The 20192-nt window shown below is 52.4% G+C and overlaps 7 protein-coding genes across 7 annotated transcripts; 2 read left to right on the forward strand and 5 right to left on the reverse strand.

Moving 5' to 3' along the window:
• Positions 1-2513: 2513 nt before the first annotated feature.
• PtrM4_083160 (oxidoreductase) lies at positions 2514-3509 on the reverse strand (the record flags this gene model as incomplete). The annotated part of the gene is made up of 1 exon (XM_001940365.2): positions 2514-3509. The coding sequence occupies one exon, from the start codon at positions 3507-3509 to the stop codon at positions 2514-2516; it is 996 nt and encodes a 331-aa protein (XP_001940400.1).
• Positions 3510-4170: 661 nt separating this feature from the next.
• PtrM4_083170 (DUF3984 multi-domain protein) lies at positions 4171-5142 on the reverse strand (the record flags this gene model as incomplete). The annotated part of the gene is made up of 1 exon (XM_001940364.2): positions 4171-5142. The coding sequence occupies one exon, from the start codon at positions 5140-5142 to the stop codon at positions 4171-4173; it is 972 nt and encodes a 323-aa protein (XP_001940399.2).
• A 2952-nt stretch (positions 5143-8094) lies between these two features.
• PtrM4_083180 (DNA repair and recombination protein pif1, mitochondrial precursor) lies at positions 8095-10523 on the reverse strand (the record flags this gene model as incomplete). Its single annotated transcript, XM_001940363.2, has 3 exons — positions 8095-8102; positions 8154-9506; positions 9554-10523. The coding sequence occupies 3 exons, from the start codon at positions 10521-10523 to the stop codon at positions 8095-8097; spliced, it is 2331 nt and encodes a 776-aa protein (XP_001940398.2).
• Positions 10524-12059: 1536 nt separating this feature from the next.
• Positions 12060-13793, reverse strand: PtrM4_083190 (RNA-binding protein (RRM domain); the record flags this gene model as incomplete). Its single annotated transcript, XM_066106568.1, has 5 exons — positions 12060-12253; positions 12311-12452; positions 12506-13153; positions 13213-13314; positions 13422-13793. The coding sequence occupies 5 exons, from the start codon at positions 13791-13793 to the stop codon at positions 12060-12062; spliced, it is 1458 nt and encodes a 485-aa protein (XP_065963506.1).
• A 1222-nt stretch (positions 13794-15015) lies between these two features.
• Positions 15016-15984, forward strand: PtrM4_083200 (RP1-2 multi-domain protein; the record flags this gene model as incomplete). The annotated part of the gene is made up of 1 exon (XM_066106569.1): positions 15016-15984. The coding sequence occupies one exon, from the start codon at positions 15016-15018 to the stop codon at positions 15982-15984; it is 969 nt and encodes a 322-aa protein (XP_065963507.1).
• A 900-nt stretch (positions 15985-16884) lies between these two features.
• On the reverse strand, positions 16885-17691 carry PtrM4_083210 (FabG, Dehydrogenase with different specificities (related to short-chain alcohol dehydrogenase); the record flags this gene model as incomplete). The annotated part of the gene is made up of 1 exon (XM_001940360.2): positions 16885-17691. One exon carries the CDS (start codon positions 17689-17691, stop codon positions 16885-16887), a length of 807 nt encoding a protein of 268 aa, XP_001940395.1.
• An 869-nt stretch (positions 17692-18560) lies between these two features.
• PtrM4_083220 (SurE, acid phosphatase) lies at positions 18561-19728 on the forward strand (the record flags this gene model as incomplete). The annotated part of the gene is made up of 3 exons (XM_001940359.2): positions 18561-18572; positions 18625-18777; positions 18850-19728. The coding sequence occupies 3 exons, from the start codon at positions 18561-18563 to the stop codon at positions 19726-19728; spliced, it is 1044 nt and encodes a 347-aa protein (XP_001940394.1).
• Between the last annotated feature and the right edge of the window lie 464 nt (positions 19729-20192).

The following is a 20192-nucleotide window of genomic DNA, read 5'->3' on the forward strand; positions in this document are numbered from 1 at the left end:
TTTAGGAAACGTTGGTACACCATGTGCACCAGCGTATACGCTAATTGGCTACAGCACGTTGTCCGTTCAGGCTGTTTACAGAAGTTTGGTTAGTTGATCACGTACCAGTACTCACCACCCGTTACTTCCTCTTTAATCCCGCGCGGCTTCATCGATCAAACGGCTCGGAACCGCTTCAAAACGGAGCGCTGCACGAGATAGGGTCACTCATTTCACATGCACCTTGTCTCTAGCTCTGAGCTCATCATGGTCCTTGATACCTAGCTTGTTCAGCACCTTGACGGCCCACCGATACCGCAGATTACCAATCCAAACTCTCGCTTGCATCCAATAATCAAAGAAGTGATGGAACTTAGTGATGAGGGGATTACGAATATGCATCTCAGATGCGCAGGGACCAGCATCTGAGAACAGTGCAGCGCCCAAGTTCAGACGAGGGGGAACGCTGGGCGAACGCGTTAGTGCAGCTGAATGATGGAAAGCTCACTTAGTTGAGAAAGGGACCATGGCTTGCGAGGCTGTTGGAAGCTGGGGTCTAGATGCCAGATGATACGATGAGCATGTCTGCCCAAACACCCTCCCAGTGGACATTCAATGCGCCTCTCCTTCACACATGAGGTGACATGAGGTAGTTCCACCAGGATCAATATGACGTCCAACTATTGGCTTCAGCCTCTAGATATGCAATGACTCCACGATTCAATGAATGTGGAGCTATCGCGAGTCAAACAATGGAACTGACGATGAACAGTTTGAGTGGAGCACTCTATTCACTTGTTCGCCCAATCTCACTCGTCACTACAACTGACTACACGCAGCCCTGCACAAGCACGCAAGCAGCCACCCGAAAGCCCCAAAGCGTCTCGCTACCCCATGTGACTCGCTTCCCCAAGTCTCTCCGTTTCCCCAAGCCGCCTATCGCTACTTCGAACCCGCCTATCAGTTTACGTGCAACGCCAAACGAGACAAGTCCAGTTTGTTTTTGGCCCTTTGCCCTCTTCGTCTCCTCTGCCCGCCTGTGAGTGATTTAGGGTTCGCGCTAAGGCCTGCCACAGAGTGGGCCCTGATCCCCCCCCGAAAGGTTTTCTGGGACATGAGGAGCAAGCAAAAAAGCAAAAACACACGGATCCAAGGCTAATGGTTTTTTATTCTCTCTGTAACAGTGTTCGTTTGTAGATCGATCGAATGGGATTGGGGCAACACTAGTAGCCCCTCCCTAACGACCGCATGCGGCTTTTCGGACTTTTGTTTTCTTGTGGCATAGTACGGTAAGTATGTTTCTTTCGCAACGTTTGTTCGGGATTTGGGTTTCGGTTGGAGTGGTGCGCGGTGCGCAAGGTTGGGTTTTGGTGGTGCCTTACCCGTTCAGGGGCTGGGATGGTGGACGCGCGTGTGTGGGAGGAGTGGGGATATTCTCTGGGCTGGTTGGTTGGTTTGGATGGTTTGTGGTGAGGAGTGGCACGTATGCAAGTTTCGTGTGGTGGTTGCGAGAAGACATATATGGAGCGGGTGTCTCTCGATATTCGTTTTACGGCCTATCATAGCAAACAAGTGTGCAGCAAGAACAAGCAACTTCTCTCTCATCTTCACACCACATCCAACCATAGCGAACAGCTACTCCGTTCTTATATATACATCTTCGTTGGACCCTTGTACACCATCCACATTTTGTGTCATACTACCTTCGCCGACATAACCACTACTCTACTTTCATCCTCTGCATACGCTACAGTACTTCACCACACCCTCAGTTGTAACAAGACTGCATCACTACTGCCAGCCTACACACAAAAAATCCAACAACAACTCAAACGTCACAACGACATTACAACAAACCCGTTGAACCAACCAACCAAACCAACACAACCCAACAATAACTCAACCAACCTCACAACCACCGACATCCTATAAAATGGCTCCCCGACCATGGACCGTTCTCCCCCCTTGCCCCGGCCCCCCACCAACCCGCCCTCTTCCTCCTCTACCAACAGCATGAAACAACAACATCTCTCTTTCCTTCTCAGCAAGGAAAGGATGAATGAAAACTACAATGACGAGCCACCGCGCCGACGGAAGCGATGTGTTCATCTTCAACACCATCTTCGACAACATCTTTAAACGGCAAAGTCTTCGACTATGATGGAATGATGGATGGATGGGTGGCGGGCGCGACGCGATGCGATGTACGCACGCGGGCCCGAGGGTGGATGAAGATATGAGGGAAGGGTGGGAGAAGGATTGATGATGATTTAGGTGTTTTTTGAGTTAGCATGTTTATACCAATCTTGCGATTTTGTACTTCTAGGTGTGGGCTTTTGAGGAAGAGAGGGGAGAAGAACGAAGCTGGAAGCAGACCAATGATATCAAACAACCAATTTCACACCTCTCGTCTACAACGACAGAGGGAACTTCAAACAAGAGACTTTATCCACATCATATATTCACGTGACATCCTTCTAACTTATCTACATGGAGAAATCATCTAGTCCATCAACCCCTACCTCGCCAGTTCCCTACAAACCCCCAGCAAACAACAACCCATTATCCCTCCTCACCTTCTCCAACACCGCCAAAACATCCCTACTATGCCTCTCCAACCGCTCCACCTCCTCCATATCCCCTCCCTCCAGAATCCCCGCAAAAGCCCTCGCCTCTTCGATCAAGTTCAACTTCTCCGGCTGCTTGACCCTCTCCACGGACGTCTTCGTCTTAGTCTTCGGATCCCAAAACACCACGTCGTCGATATCCGTCACCGTCTTGATTGCCAACGTACCTTTTTCGCCGTAGATCTCCGTCGGGGCGTCAGAATTGTAGATTTTGGAGTGGCACAGATGGACGGTGAAGTTGGGGTACGTGAGAAGGAGACGGCCAGCGCCATCTGCGCCCGTGGCGATTTTAACGGGCCAGTACTGTGCGTCTTGCGGTGCGCCGAAGAGGTCAATGGCGGCGGCTACGCAATAGACGCCTAGGTCTACGAGGGCGCCGCCACCCATCTCTAGGTTGAAGATGTTGGGCACTTCGCCTTGGAGTACTTTTTCGTAGCGACTGCTGTACTGGGCGAAGGTGATGCTCGCGCCGTAGATGGGACCAAGGTCGGGGAGCTTGCTTTTTAGGAGTTTGAAGTTGGCTTCTTGGATGTGGCGGAAGGCTTCGATTAGGACGACTTTGTTTGACTTTGCGAGGGCGAAGAGTTCTTTGAGCTCGGATACTGTGCTGCAGCTGGGTTTCTCGACAATGACGTTTTTGCCGACCGAGAGGAAGAGCTTGGCTTGTTCGTAGTGGAAAATATTGGGGCTTGCGATGTAGATTGTGTCAATGGAGGAACGGGAGAGAGCTTCTAGGTCCGTGTAGGTGGTGATTTGTTTGTCGGTGTATTTGGATGCAAATTCCTTTGCTGTTTCTTCCTTGCGCGAGTAGACGGCGGTCAGGTTGTACTTTCCGGTAGCGTGGGCCGCCTCGACGAAGGAGTGGGTGATCCAGTTGGTTCCAATGATTCCGAGGTTGATCATCTTTGCGGTGTTGTTGCGGTGTTGTTCGATGGAGAATACAGAGCAAATTCTGGCGACTTATATACGTCTACTCCTGCAAAATCTGTCAGCGTTGAGTCGAGGGGCTGTCGCGTTCCCCGACCCCACTAGCAAAGCTTCAAGCTCCTAGTGTGATGTCATTGGCTGGCTGTTACGACTTCCCAAAGTGGAAGTACGAGGCAAAACTGACCACCAGCCGAGGAGAAAACAAATTCTTCACATAGAAATAGAGAGACGACAAGGATTTTTAATAAAGTATTGTATTCGGATGGGCTACCAAGTGTATGCCGGATTGAGGGACAGACTCCATAACTGCTGCGCAAAATCACAGCTCCTGTCGAGGAGGGTATCATGTTGCTGACCATGTGTCGTCGTCGATATGTAACATACCGCATATGCGTAAAAACAAAAAACATACAGACCCACATCGTCGACTGCGCCTAGACCGAGGCTTGCTGAATGTTGGACGATCGTAACGTAAAAGACAAAAAACAAGACGCGAACCAGCCCTAACGAAAGACCGGGGTGAGACTGCAGCAAGACAGGCTCCAAAACTCCACACGCTGAAAGTAGGATGCTCCAAGATATGCAATAACGCCAACAAAATGCCAAGAAACCCGTGACCGCATGGTCTGGGTGTGAATCAGTCTTCCCAGATTGTCTCAAGATCCAGGTCTTGTCGTCGTTCGGCTCCGCAGACACTCCACCTCTTCCTCGAATCCCTCTTGCCAAAACCGAGACTACGTCCACGTCCTTCGGGTACGTCCAGGCTGGACCTTCGACCCTCTCCACCGTCTTCACGGTCAGCTGCGGCCTTGAGCTTCCTGATACGATCCGCCTCTATGGCCTCCTCCTCGGCATCTGGACTGTCTTCAATAGTTTCGAGTGATGAGATGGAAGGGCTGCGAGAGCGCATCGAAGTCGGAGTAGACGGGACCGACGATGAAGCCAGCGACGACGGGTAGTTCTCGTTGAACCTGGCAGGCGCAAACAAGGGTGACGATGCTGTCGAAGTGGGCTGGCTGCCAGAGGGGTTGCTGGTAGGGGGTGTACCAAAGGATACAGAGACCTGGTAGAGAGGAGAAGCCGGTCGACGGCGTCTGGAGAGCGAACCCGTGCTGCTGTAGAGACTGGATACGGTGTTGCCTACGCGGGGCGTAAGCTCTAGCTCGGCATCCTCGGAGATGTCGCAAACGCTCGGTGCGCCGTCGAAAGAGCCGATGGAGGCCGGGCGGTTGCCCGAGCCATATCGCTCAGGGTGTGGCCGTGGCTCCAGTGCCCGCGGGCTCCGGCTCAGTTTCGGTGATCGCAGAGGGGAGGCGGGGCGGGCCAGTGGCATAGGTGCGGATGAGAGCTTGAGGTTGCCAATGGGTTGCATGACGGTGGGCAGCGAATGAGCGCGCGTCATGGGAGGCGCGTTTGGCAGCGCGGACCCGCTGTGTGAGCGAAGGTGAGAGCGAGCATAGGGCGAGCGGTTCCGGGGCTTCGTGGTAGGAGTGGAAAGCGACGACATGAAGGGCAGAGAAGACAAGGTGCTTGGCTGGGGGTCTGTCTGGGCGCGTGGAGTAGATGGCCTGCGAGAAGAGAGGATATTCTCAGCACTTCCTTTTCCCATGGTGGCGTCGGGAACAGTGACAGCCGTCTTGGTAGTAATGGTGATTTGCTGCTGCTGCTGTTGCTGGGTCGAGCTAGTATGGCGTAGTGTAGGGAGACTTTGAGCTTTTGTGGGCGGAGAAGGTGCTGGACGTCTTGGGCTTGGGGGCGGCATCGGGGCAGGGTGGTCGGTCATGATGTCTTCTTTGTAGGGGCTTTTGCGGGTTAAGCGTGGTGCGGTCCTCATTCAGTGTGGGCGGGCGCGGGCGTATACATAGTCTATGGCGACAACTTGTGAGGCCGAGGTGGAGCCAAGCAACGCAGGGGAATAGTCTGGTGCTCGTGTTGTTCTGGGCCGTGTCCCAACCGCTCGACGCACGATGCACCTTGCAGCGTTTCAGCCGCCGGCAACTTTACTTTCGCAACGCGATGACTGGCCAGAGACGGCCAAGTTGTTTAAAGCGAGGCCGGTCACATGCGGGAGCGACAAATAGTGTGCGAGATCAGCTGCAGTTGGAGCTGAGAGAGTCGGAGGTTGCTCACGATGCGAAAGGAGCTGCGACTTGAGCGCGGAGGAGCGGCCAGGCGTTGGTACCTGCCGCCGCCATGCCCGCTATCGACGTCTGGGGCAGGCGCGCCCACCCGACAAAGCAACCGCGACTCAGTGCACCACACCACACCACACCACACCACACACACCAACACTGACAAGACACCTCTCACGCACTCAAGCACCACCAAGCCACTGTCAGTGACACTTTAGTTGTTACACTGCAAACATGTACGTCAATGTAGGTATCCATATGTCAAACCGTCAGTCCTGCTGCTTCTAATGTCCCTCTCTGGCTGCCATGATCCCTGGCCGACGCCGACGCCGAACCTAGGAGGACCCTGAAATAGCTCCAATCGAGCCTAGCGCCTCCTCTCCACATATCACGTGCACGCTCCACACTAGGAACGCCCGCACCACTCCCTGCACCCCAAACGACGCAAAACGTCCCAATCACGCCTATGAACGCCGTAAATTTGGCCGTTACCAAGACCCCGATTGCCTCTCTGCCGCACCATATGCTTGCCCAAGGTCATATTTCAGGACAAGTCCTTATTTATGCGCCATTGCCCCCACGTCATCGTACGCATTGCTGCCAATTCGTGCCAATGTGTTGCTTGCATTACCATGCAGGGGTATGTGATTCCCGTGGTCGGCTAATGACTTGACCGCCATATCGTATGGTGTAGATACAATACCCTCCCCACTGTGCCTGAGGAACTGCATGTCTGTGGCTTTGGAATCTGTCAGACTGTCAGGCTGTCACTTCATGCAATTACTCGACCAAGTTTGTTTGCGAGCCTAACTCGCCATTTGCCCAACGACATGCTATACCTACAGCTCGCCCTTCGACCACCACCAATATCATCCAATCCATCCACTCAACACCCGCCCTCCGTAAGGTAAGCCCTTGCCCTAACCAGCCGAATCCATTCCCTTGGTAGCGGCCAGAACCTTCTCTCTCTTCCAGCAGAAAGAGGACAGATAATCGCCTTTCTCGCACTCAACAAGAACCGCGCTACAGTTGCTCCAGCATAACCTTAGGCTCCACCAAAAAAGTCTGTCCTATTTCGGAAATTTACAACCAATGCAACAACCCAGGTACCTGGAGCTAAAAACTCGGTAAGCTCTTCGGCGCGACCAGCGAAAACGATTGGTTGGCTTGAGCAACAAATACCTCACCTCACGCATCCTCAGTCCATGTCATCATACAAAATGCTCGTCCGTTTACCAACTGCCGGGTTAGTTAAGCTGATGATTCGCCTCCCGTTCCGTCGGCATCATCACAAATACTGTATTTGAAATTTCCAAACGTTTCCATGTTGTATCCCTACCACGTCCCTCTCCCACATCAAAACCAACATGCCTCCTTACACACACACTCACGCATCCACTCGGTCAAACCCCCCGCGCTCAGAAAGAAACCCCACCTAAAAGCGGTAAAGTTTCTCAAGCACACACAAAAGCAGTCCGTGCGTAGCTTGCGTAAGTAGTCTCACCGCGTAGCCTCGCCGCGTACCTGTAGCCGCAGCTTCGTCCGTCCCTCTCACTCACGCTCCAAGCGGTGAAGTTCGGCCTAACCTCTACTTGACCGCCTCTAGGTGCCACCCTTTCCTTTCCAACGGAACCTCGGTTCTAGCCTTCCCGTCTCGCACATCCCGCTTCATGGTAAGGAAGGGAGGGATACACGGTCTTTCTTGACCTACAATAGCACACCCGTTCTATCGATTGTGGCTGATGTAATAAACAACCTTTGGCACTACTATCTAATGTTTATTGTTTATCACCCAAGTTTGTTTGTTTGTTTACGTGCGCGGTTTGGTAGGCTGGTAGGCTGCGTATCTAAGCAACCGGCGCTGCCGGTTTAGTGGTTGCTAGCGCTGGTGCTTGGGTATTGTTGAAGGGAGCTGGAGCACGTACCTGATAGGGGCGACGAAGACGATATTGCTAGGGTACTTGAGTGCTGGTGACTCGCCTTTTGGAACGACGGCTTGGGGGTTGCTATCCCGTTCTTGAGGTCAACATCCGATGCTGCATCGCGTTGTCTGCGCCTCTTTAACACGAAGGAACGCGTGACTCGCAACAGAGCGCTTAGGAGACGTCTCGAGGTAGGAGCTACGGTGTGTGGTATAGGATACACATCTCGATAATGGTGACATCTATACATAAGTGAACTAAGTATGAAAGGAATGAAGATAACAAACACAGATTAAGCGTTGAGGTGGGAATACCAATAATCTTTACACGCCCTATGCGTAATACACTAACCTCGTATCTATCATGTACACATCACCTTATACGCCTGTCTCATGCTGCATCCATTCCACGTCGCCCTACCATACATCGACCCGAAAGAAAGAACGCCCCAAATATCAACTGAACACCTACAAATGCGTGCAAAGTCATAAACAGTCAAAGCCGTTCTCATAACACTTTCTACTAGTCATCACCGCTCTTCTTCGCCTTGGCAGCTTGCATCTTACCCAGAATAGTCTTACTCTTCGCCTTGCCCTCAATCTGCTCCGCCGTGCTCAAACTGCTATAGAACAGCCTCACTTTCTCATGCGCAAGCACCTTCCTAGGATCGAAGCGGAGGATCTGCAAACCCGCCATGCTCGTCGCACGGGAGAGCGCAACGTACGCCTGACCCTTCTCGAACACACGGCCAAGGTCGACGCGGACGCGCTCCAGGGTTTGACCTTGCGCCTTGTGAATTGAGAGCGCCCAGGCGAGGATGAGTGGGATCTGGGAGCGCGAGGCTTGCACTTCGCCGTTGGGGAGCTCAATCTTCCAGTCTTCGCGCTTACAGAGTAGATCGCGTGTTGTGCCATCGGCGATGGCGAAGCGCACTACTGGATACACCTGATTGGTGTTGATTCCGAGCGTGGCCTTTCCCATTTCCACCTTCAGGGCAGCTTCCGATGGGCCGGCCTCGAGGAAGGCTTCTTCGTCGTCCTTGTAGATGTTGAACATTTGCTCCGTCATGAATCCGGTTACCTTGCCGAGCGAGCCGTTGACCAACGTATCGTCCATGTTCTTGACCAGCATCACTTGCGCACCCTTCTTCAGATGTATCTGCTCTGGGACCATGCAGTTCTGTAGAAGCTTGTCTCGCATTTCCTTGTTCTGAATGGTACCGCCGTCACGGGCGTCGAAGGTAAATGTGTTGCCGTGAAGTTGGAGCATGCGAGAACTGTTTGCACGATCGACCTCCTGACGTGTGGGGAACAATTCTGTTGCTTCGACGCTCTCGTCGGTTGTTGGCAGAGGGCGCTCCAGCTTCTTGAACCGTGCGATTGACTCGGGTGTTAATCGACCCTCTCGCATTTCATTGAGCATACCGGCAAATACTGGATCCTTCTGACGGAACACGTGATGCAGGCCAATAGTGTGCTCGATACTTGTGGTCCAGGTCCCCGCGTCAAAGGCAAACTTTGCTTGCCGCCCATGGTCTGGAACAGGAGGTAGTTGGAAGAAGTCACCCGTAATGACGAGTTGGATACCGCCAAATGGTCTGCCGTTATTGCGGATAGTGCGTGCAATCTGCTCCAGCTTGTCAAACAGATCGCCGTCCACCATGGAGACTTCATCCATGATCAACACCTTGGTACGCATCCACCGCTGCTTTGCTTTCTGGTTGCGTCTAATCTTCTTGACTAGATCCTCAGCCGGTTCCTTACCAAGACCGATACCGGAGAAGCTGTGCAGGGTGACGCCACCAATGTTGCAAGCAGCGAGACCTGTTGATGCAGTCACAGCTACTCGGTCTGGCTCACGAACGTACTTTCGTCGCAAAGCCGCTATGATCTCTCGAAGTAGGACTGATTTACCAGTACCTGTCGCAGTCAGTACATGTATTTGTTTCAACGCTCAAGTCACGTACCAGCAGAACCAGTGAAGAACACGCTCTTCTTGTACTCCGTCACAAGGTTTAGTACATTTTGTTGCTCTTCACTCAGGAAGATCTTATGGACGGCGTTCTTGTTTTTCTTCTTGATGGCTTCCTTTGCATCGTCTTGTGTGCTCTGGCTGATCTTCGCCTGTGCTTTGGTTTCCCTCAGATTCTTTTGCTGCTGCTTGATAGCACTGGCTGTAGTGTTCCAGAGGTATTCCGACTTGGGCTTTGGTGTTGAGATAACCTTGTCAGCTTCCGTTGATGGGCGTTTACTAGGGCGTGCAGCTTGTCGTTCTACTTCAGCTTCATCTTCTTCTTGTATGGACTGTGTCTTCTGGTCCGATGGCCACGGTAGCTTTCTTCGCTTTGTCTTCAAAGGCTCGGACTTTACAGGTGCCTTGAAATGTTCGGGTGGAGAAGACGACCAGGGTACCGACTGGCTACTCTTCGTCTCGGGTTTGATGTTTGCTGTCTGTATCCGTGAATTGTATCCAGAGTCTCTTGACCCAGTAGACGAGGCACTAGGTAATGTGGGGTAAGTAACAGTGCCTTTTGTCGCCGGATCCTCAACGTCCAGATCCACATCGCTATCGAAGTCGTCCTCGTCGAACAGCGCCGTTGCTAGACTACCGGTGGTGCTGGTGTGGAAAGACGCGGGCAGCTCATTCTCCTTCTCCATGCCGGCGATATTAAGCGTGGGGTACTCGAATACATCCTCTTCAGATCCCAATGGCTTGGCGGAGCCATTTGAAGTCCTCTTGATGCCCTTTGTGCCGATGTCCTTTGTGCCGGCACCCAATGGCCGCTGCGGCGGCCCCGCATCGTTTTGTTTTATCCCATTCCCCAAAGGACGCGCCTTGAAAGTATTTCCTATCGACGATTGCTTGAAGGCATTGTTTGGCGGCGAGGTGGACGCGACGGAGTCATAATCCTGCACAGCTTGCTTGAACATGGACATGGTGGTGTGTGGGCGAGTAGCGAGGTATCCGAAGTAGGGTTGCGGTGAGGTTGTCGCGTTCGGAACCTTGAGTGGTGCGGTCGAGAAGCGCGTACGAGGGAGATGCGTTTGGGAGGGCCGTGTTAGTGGCAAGTGCGTCCGGCCGGGTTGTGGCGTAGAGAGCGGCGACCGTTTTGGATTGTACGGTTTAAGCGACGCACCTCTCCTGGCAAGGATAGAAAGCATGCAGCAAACAAAGAGCGCACCGAAAAAAGAAAAGATAAGTGAGATTGTGTCGAGAGGGTGCATGCCCTATGGCGCGGTGGGGGTGCCGTGATGGAATGTTGCCCTTAGTGTGTAGCCGATCCACAAAACGCGACGCGACCTCTCAATTGGGATTTTCTAGAGTGTCACGTGAAAGCAAAACTTAACAATAGTGATTCGGGTGGGTGACGATGCTTGTTGTTTTCCTCCAGTTTGGCCCACATTAACGGTATCGAACTCCAGATCCATCTCAATCTGTCTCATTCGCGTACTTCACCTCTCTGTATCACGTGCAAGCTACCACGTCAAGATGCCGGCGCTTCTGCGGTCTTTTCAACTTAGTAGCTGATACAACTTGCAGGCCCCAACTCGGAGAATTAAACCATGACGCAGGTACACGTTCCAGGCGAGTTGACAGCGGCTTAAGGCACATGGTACCTAGTGCATAGTACCGTCGATTCACCGATCAGAGCACCAACGTCATCGAAAAGACGTGGCTCTTCGTAGTATCGACTTTCGATCAATGTTTGCAAGTCAAGTACGGTTTGTAATTACTTAGATGTGCTCAGATTACTTCTATTAACTATGGGTAAATACGCAACATCAGCCTGTCTTCATTTCTCTGCGACCTGCTAATGTATGCGCCCGGTTCAATTATCGTGATTCGTGTCGTCATATCCCCAACATAATGTATGCGCCCGTTGGCAGAATCATAGTCTTTATATCGCCAACCGCATACTGCGCCCATCTCGATACTCATGATCCATATCGTCCAGTCGTAAAAGCCGTGCATGCGGTAAAAGATGCAAAATATCATCTAGATTAGACAACATCATACAGGAGATCTCGTCGAATGCCACACCCATAAGCAGAAACGGTGGCGACCCTGGCCAGCAGTATAACACCACAAAGAGAAAACATCCTGTTTTTTGGTATCAATAAAAGGATTGAACGTCATAACAAGATAGTGAAGAGGTAAAGTCGACAAGCCGAGGCCTGGTTCAAAAGAAAATGCTAACACTAGAAAGGAGATTCATTTTGAACCCCGCAAACGACCGTAAAACCATATTCCTCGAAAAGTGTACTTTGTGGTACACAGCCATACCGTAAGACAGCAACCCTCACACCATTTTGGACAACGAGACTAAAATAACGACTTCCCTAAGAACATAAAACCAGATAGCTGATGAGATATGACCGAGAAATCGGAGCTATCCAAAAGAGCGCCCTTGTAAACAAACAGGCGTGTCAAAACAGTACATGGCACGGTGCTCAACAGAGCACGTAGGCTGTTTAGCCCTGGTATCCGCCGAAGCCGTTCTGGCTGAAGGCGGCTTGAGGAGATTGACCCCACTGCGGCTGCTGAGGAGCACCACGACCATAGCCACCAGCGCTGCCCGGTTGCTGCATCTGCTGCTGGTAGGGCATGCCGGGGTTGCCAAAGGCCTGCTGCTGCTGCGCGAAAGGTTGTCCGCCGGGGCTAGGTCCTGCCCGCGCATTAGATTGCTTGTTTCGATACTGCAGCTTCCTCCGGTGCCGCTCACCTGAGGGTGACATGGGACCACCTTGTGGCCCACCACCATACTGAGGAAAGTACGCGCTGGGCGTTTGAGGGTAAGCTGAGTTGGGACCGCCAGCGGGCGAGTAGCCCTCAAACTGGCCAGTCGGAGGACGGTCTTTGCCCCACTAGATAGAAAATGTGAGCTAAGAAATAACAAAAGAGAGACGATTCAACCTACGCTGCACTTCAGAGGACGGCCATTGACGTTGTAGCCGTTCAGCTGGCAGATGGCCATGGCGGCATTCTCATGCGTGTCCATCTTGATGAAGGCAAACCCACGATCCGACTGGAAGCGCGTCTCAGTGACATAACCAAAGTTCTGGAAGAGAGGGACTAGATCGGACTGTGAGGTGTAAGGGGTGAGGTTGCCGACGTAGCACGTAGTTTGCCAGGCGGGAGTCTGGGCGACAACCATGTCGTAGCTCTGGACGCCATGGGTGGGGAAGTGATGGTGTCCAAAGGGAGTGGTTGGCGTCATGCCCATTGAGGCCATGGCCTGTTGCTGCGAGATGGATGGCTGACCCTTCTGGTTGGCCCAGTTGCAGCGGATGGCGCGGGAACCAAGCCACTCTCCGTCCATGGAGCTGAGAGCACGATCAGCATCGGCGCGATCCCTAAAAGCGACGAAGCCATAGCCGCGCGATCTACCCGTCTTCATGTCCCACATGACGCGGGCTTCAGAGACGGGTCCAAAGGTGGAGAAAGCCTGGAGTAGAACCTCATCATTGACCTCGTTGGACAGATCACCAACGAAGATGTGGAAGTGGTTAGACGTGTCTTCCTTGGCTGTGTTGTTAGATTGGTAAGCCCAGTTTACGCGAATTTCCTAGCCTGAGTCAGAAATCACGCCAGTCATGTCATAGCTTCAACGGCTGCACGACTTACATTGTTGTGAATGCGACGGCCATTGAGGGTGGCCATGCCACGCTCGGCCGCGCCCGGGTCGTCATACTCGACGAAACCGTAGTTGAAGCCCTTGGAGTTGAACTGTTAGCGGTCAGCGGCACACGAATGTTGCAGCAATTGCAAGATAAGCCCGGCCCGCGCCACAAAGCTGTCAAGAGTTATGCAGCGGATGCGGAGTGTTATCTTACAGAAGGAGAACTTGCAGTCTTGTCTGGAATGATCTTGACGCTCTGGACATGGCCAGTCGTCTCGAAAATCTGACGAAGAACGTCCTCGGTAACTCTGGGGTCCAGTCCACCAACGTATAGCGCGCGCTTGTTCGGCTCGGGGGCAGCGCGACGAGGGACGTAGCCGGGCTGGCCGCTGGTCGGGGACATGGGGTTGCCTGACATGGGCGAGCTGATGGCCGTGGGGATGGGGTTGTTGTTCTGCGGAATGATGACAGGCGCGAGCGGCGGCGGCGGCATGTGCTGCTGAGGCTGGCCCTGATTTTCGTAGCCGGGCGCGCCAGCCTGAGGAGGAGGGGGGAGCTGTGCCCCGGGGTTCTGTTGGTCGGCCATGGCTGTCGCGAGGATGCGCACAAGGCAGATGTCGCGTGCAGGCGCGGGTGAGTAAGTGGCAGTTGCGAAAGGTCGGCCTCTGATGCGACCGGGACGGCGATGCAGTAATACGACGCCGACTGACCACGCGGAAGGTGGCTAAGTGCGGGCGGGGTGAGAGCTGCTGGGTGGAGGCGGCAAGGAAAGTCGAAATGGAAAGCACGAGTAAGGCTACCTCTACAGACCCGAAAGCACTAGGAAAGGGAAGAGAAACAAAGAGGAAGAGAGATAGGAGACGCGAAAGCCACACGCCGAGCTATGATAGCAAAGCTAGGATATCCACTGTGGGGTGAAGAAGGAGAGGAGTCGGGTGGTGAGCGAGGGTCGCGAGAATTAGGCTCGCAGCGCAGGCCACAAGCGCCGAATGCAACGGGAGAGCTACTGTAGCCTGTCGACTGCCGTGCCTCTGTTAATCTTACGGGGGTTGGTGTCTCGAACGAATTATTCGTGCGGGTACACGTATCGTTAGACCTCGACGAGTTTGTTTCCGCGTATTGAATTATAAAAAAGTGCTAGTGCCTGCCTCGTTGCGTGTTTTAGTACCGGGCCCGTGGTCCCACCGCCGAAGCGCAGTACTAGCAATTTAGGCGGCGGACCCCTCGTCCAGACCTGCAGCAGTCCCGCAGCTGTCAACGCGTGCCCAGCACCCGTCCGCCGGCATACCGACAGCAGCTCGCAGCTTCCCGAAACACTCGCCTAGGGCCCGCCGAGAGGAGTGACGTCTGCTGCTGGGTCTGAAACTGAAACTTTGGGGCACAAGCAGCCTGGGAGCGCCGACGTCTTGAACCTTGGTTGGCGTTGCGCCTAGCGGTAAACTTATCGTGGGCGCGCCTTCCTTGATCCTTCACGACTGTCCAATACAACAGGCATCACCACCACCAATAGGCAGGAGTAGCCAACACCCACCAACTGCAGGAAGGAGCAACCGTCAACCAACAACAACAACAACAACAACGAGAAGGAGCAGCCCAGCGCTCTTCCCAAATCATGGCCACCACCGCGCCAACAAAGCAGGACCAGTCGAGCACTCCTGCCAACCCGCAGATCGGCACGCTCGAGGACATGCTCAATCTCATTGTATGCTCACCAATACCCATCTTAATTCCAACTCTTGCTAACCTCTCAGTTCAAACACTCTGGCCTCTTCATCAAAGAGCTCCAGGCTGATGGTGGTACCGGCCGCATGAAGCAGCAACTACAGCACATCGTACCGAACGCCACCGAACGCTTTCACGATGCACTAGACGAGCTCGAGAACGAGGTACGCCTCGCACAGGCAGTAATACGCAGGGACATGGCATTGCTGAAGCAAGACCGTAAGAAGAAGGAGGCGGCCGCGAAACAACAAGAGGTGGAGAAGGCGCGACTGGCCGCTGAGACGAGAGCTGCCCCTGCTGTTCAGGAAGTAGCACTCGTCAAGGTAGAAAAGACAGTCACGCCCGCACCGCCTGAACCTGTCGTCATGCAAGAAGCGCCTGAGCCAGCAAAAGCAAAGGAGCCCGAGCCCGAACCCGAAGCTGCAGTCAAGCGAGAGGTCGAAGATACAAAGGCACCACCGCCGCCCATCGAGACAAGCATCGAGCCGCCAAAAGATCCGCTTTTCGATGCCACACCCACAACTGGCAATCATCAGGAATCCGAGTTTGACTTTGATGCCATGTTTGGTGATCACATGGATGAAACCAGCGACAACAACGCGCACGATATGATGGATACCACCGACGACATCCATTTCAACCTCGACGACGGCAATGATGAACCTTCACTACTGCGCGGTCTCGAGGACTTTGCAAAGGACAGCGTCGATGACAATGCGAATCAAACCTCGAACATGGATATTGATTTTACCATGCCTGATCTCCCAGGCCTCAATCTGAGCACCGACAGCAAGACGAACATGAACACAGATATGCACAGGAACGTGACTGCCAAACCCCCACCAGAGCCAGAGCCAGAGCCAGCGCCGAAACCCGAAGAACCAAAACCCGCAGCTCAGCCGCCACCTGAAGAGAAGAAGGAAGAAACAAGTACCAATGACGACATGATGGGTACCATGGCTACTGATGACCTCGAAGACCTTTTCAACATGGACGAATACGAAAATCCTGAGCAGTCATCCTTTGACGATGCATTCTTCAACTTTGACCAATAAACATTCCTTATCCAGTAGACCTTTGATCACGGCGTTTGATTGGGCTAGCACCAGGCGTATGGTTCCATTTTGATACCCCCGGCACATACAAGTAGCCGTCCGGTTACATTTCTAATACATCATAGTGCAAATCAATCACTTTTACTATTACTTTCGGTCCATCGGGGTCTCTTTATTCTTGTGAAGTTGTGAGAACACAAAAGTGAATGTTTACATTCTTCTCGTGAAAGTGATTGCGCTCACGGAAGGCTATACGATCTATTCAAACACGTGAAAATGAGTAGTAGACTATAATGCGATCACAAACCCAAATACTCGTATTGCCCACTATATACTACTCCTCTACACCCACATCGCGAATCAGAGATATTCGCATGACTCCAGCGCCCGGACAAGATCGCATAGAGACAACGCAGGCTACTATGCGCTTCGCTTGATTACATATGTAATTACTCGTGGAAAGAACTAGGACAGAGTGTTGATGTGCTGATGTCATCCTTCGTACCTTGCGATATAAGCGTTACATGACTGCTGTGGTACACCTTCAGGGGCCATGCCTAATATAATTGTTGTCTCTTCACTCGCAAAGATACTGCCGGTACTCCCTACAGTAATGATAGCTGGGTGCAGGTATGTCTTGCTCTTTTGGAGTTCCCAAAGTGTGTGATACACGGCACATGTACTTCACTATCACCAAACTAGTCGTACAAAGGCAAGATGGTGAGTTTATATCAGAGTATAAGAAAAAGGTTCCAGTTCATTCAAAAGAGTGGTGTATACATGTAAAAGTTTCACAATTCCACAGTTTAAAAGTCGATCACGTGTATGTCAAACTTCATATTTTTGTTCTGATACATATGTCCACCCCCATCAATCCAGTTACTCCCAAACCGCATTTCCTTACTGCGATGAGCCACCGGAGATGGTAAGTACCTGCCCGTTTACCCAGCCACCGTCCTCGGAAGCCAAAAACGCCACCACTCGCGCCACATCTTCCGGAACCGCACAACGTCCAAGAGGGCAGTGGTTCGCCATCAACGTCTCAATCTTCTCAGCAGGCCAGTCAGGGCTACCGCCTGGGATATAATGCCAAGCGTTCTGTGTGAACATGTCTGATTTGATGCCTCCTGGGGCGACACCGTTGACAGTGATACCGCGTTTTCCAAAATCAGTTGCAAACGCCTTGATAAAACCGATAACCGCCATCTTAGAAGCGTTGTAGAGAGCGTGGTCCTTAACACCCAGTAGACCAGCAGCAATGGAGCTCATGAGAATGATACGGCCGTTATCCTCAATGTGCTTGTATGCTGTCTGACCGACGAAGAACTGTGCCCTGGTGTTCAAGTTGAATACGTGATCGTACTTCTCCTCGCTAATCTCCTCTGTGACGTCCCAACTCTCAGTGCCCGAGTTGCTCATAACGATGTTGATTTTGCCAAACGCCTTCTTGGCCTCCTCGAATAGTCTGTGGATCTCGCTCACTTTGGAGACGTCTGCTTGGATGGCGATGGCATTCGCGCCGTTGTTGAAGCCCTTGATTATCTCGCATACTTCGTTGGCTGGGCCTTCGGAGGAGACATAGTTTACGACGACGGAGGCTCCGCGCTTGCCCAGCTCGATGGCGCAGCCTCGTCCGATACCGCGGCCAGCACCGGTGATGAGGGCGACTTGGCCTTCGAGGGAGGCGGTAGGGACGTGGACAACCATTTTGATAGAGTCACGTGGGTTGGTGATGTGATGTTGGGTTCGTTCAATCGTTTGACCTGGAGGTTTGGGAGTTGGTCACAGGATAGAACTTTGATGGTATAGTAGGAATTGGAATGGATATCTTGAATTAATTCTAGCTTTCATTGCCCATCTCTATATATGTATCTATGTCTTGCTTTACGGTTTCAAACACTGGGACTTCACCGTAAGCGGACGCGGGCGGGGATCCGAAAATGCGAACACCGAGAATAGGGTCCCTGAGGGGACCTGCGGCTCTACGCTCTCGCGTCCGGAAGCGTTGCCTGGACTTAGCTGTACACAGCTAGCTCTCCCGGTCTGCAGGAGCTTCCAGTTCAGAGGTTGTGTATCAAGTGCCGGCTCTGTTGCGGACTCGGAAGGGGGAGGGGCCATGGCTGTCCTCCCCGAATGCAAGTGGTGAGCGTTTGAATCATGGAGATGCGAAGTGAAGTCCGGCATCACTAAAAACGCCCATTATCAATTCCTCAGTCCTGTCTATGTCATAAGTCGCGTTGCCCTGAAGCTAGGTGGTCGGAGGTTTGCCGGCCATATGAGCCCTGATCGTCGTGGAACGCAGGGAGCATCAGCGGATCTATCCATGGCGCAGGTACCGGTGACAAGTCATATAGCTTCAATTATATTACAGCACATCGATACAATCTAACATTGATAGTGAAGATGGCCACGCTATATCGCAGACACGAGCGTGGTGTTGACGTGATTGACCGGGGGCGGTGACCAACTCGGGACTTTATCGATAGCGCCTGTCGATTCTGCCCCTCTACCTCTGTTGACCTCCAATCCACAACAAAGGACTTCAGACCTTGTAACTCTACTTCTATATACAAAGCATGCATATCCTTGTAAGTAACGTTATGTAAGATGACCCAATGGCAGCGACTAATGCCGGTATAGGTGACCAACGACGATGGCCCGCCATCAGACCAGTCCTCGCCCTACGTACACTCGCTGGTGTCAACACTGCAAAAGTATGGACATACCGTATCGGTAATTCTTCCGCATACGCAAAGATCGTGGATAGGCAAGGCACATCTTGTTGGCAAGTCGGTATGTGCATTTTCCAACCGTCCTTGAGACTTCTCCCACCGCTTCTGTACCTCACCATACTCACATTCGTAGATACAACCAACATACTACCGCCCTGCTCCTCTCCAAACCACCCCGGAAGGCCGCCTCACTAATCACGGTACAACGCACAACTCGCCGCTCCCGCCCTCGTCCAACGAAGAAGAATGGGTGCTCGTCGACTCAACACCCGCCTCATGCGTACAAATCGGTCTATACCACTACTTCACCGAGCGCGGTCCCATTGACCTCGTCCTCTCTGGGCCAAACTACGGCCGTAACTCGACAGCCGTCTTCTCTCTCTCATCGGGCACAATCGGCGGCGCAATGGAAGCAGCCGTCTGCGGCATGAAATCCATCGCCCTATCATACGCCTTCTTCGACCGCAACCACGACGCCAACATCATCAGCGGTGCTTCTGAACTCAGCGCAAAGATAATCCAACACCTTTGGGATAACTGGGACGCCTCCACGCATCTCTACTCCGTCAACGTACCTCTGGTCGAGAACGTAGGAACCCGCAAGATTCTATGGACAAACATGCTTCAGAACTCATGGAAGTCTGGTTCTTGCTTCCAGGTTGTCGAGGTGCCGTCGGAAGCCGATGATACTCCCGCGGACATTGAGGGCCAGATACGCAGACAGGAGGAGAAGTTGGGCAAGAAGGAACTTAGGTCCAATTCAGGCATACAGGGCGGCACGGATTCTGGGACGGAGACGCCATCGGGACTGGCGCATGCGAGGTATACCCATAAACACTTTAGGTGGGCACCATCTTTCAAAGATGTGTATGAGAGTGTGGAGGCGAGTGAGCCGGGGAATGATGGGTGGGCGGTTGCGCAGGGGTTTACGAGTGTAACCCCGTTGAGGGCGAATTTCATGCATGTGAATGGGTTTGAGGGCGAGATTAAACTCGGGGAGTTGTCATCGTAGGATGAAGGAGGTTTGTATTAGCCAGAAAATGAAGAATGAATAATAGCTTCTGCTAAAGTTTACTGTCGCGCAGCAAACACGTGACTTGATAAGCAGAGAATTAGATCGTACGGCAACAACTACTTGTGCATAAATCCATGTTATAAAAGCTCTAAAAGTTTAAGCAGCTATCCTACGCTGAAACCCGTTACACCACTGTTGAGGATACATCAGACTCCTCAACACGTACTACTCATCCACATATTTACTTCTTGCTTCCACTCCTTATTCCTACTCCCTCTTCCTACTTCTGTGCTAACTAGCTACACTGAATATGCGCAAACTTTAACATGAGGTCTACTGCTATTCTAAGACCGTTGTAATACAGTTAGAGCCTTGGAATAGGCCTTTAACAATCCATATAGCATGAACGGTCGTTGCAGTCTTGATGATCTAGCTGAGCTCTTAACCAGTCTTCAGATGTG

This window comes from Pyrenophora tritici-repentis, chromosome 3, assembly GCF_003171515.1.
Source record: "Pyrenophora tritici-repentis strain M4 chromosome 3, whole genome shotgun sequence".
Classification (NCBI taxonomy): Eukaryota; Fungi; Ascomycota; class Dothideomycetes; order Pleosporales; family Pleosporaceae; genus Pyrenophora; species Pyrenophora tritici-repentis.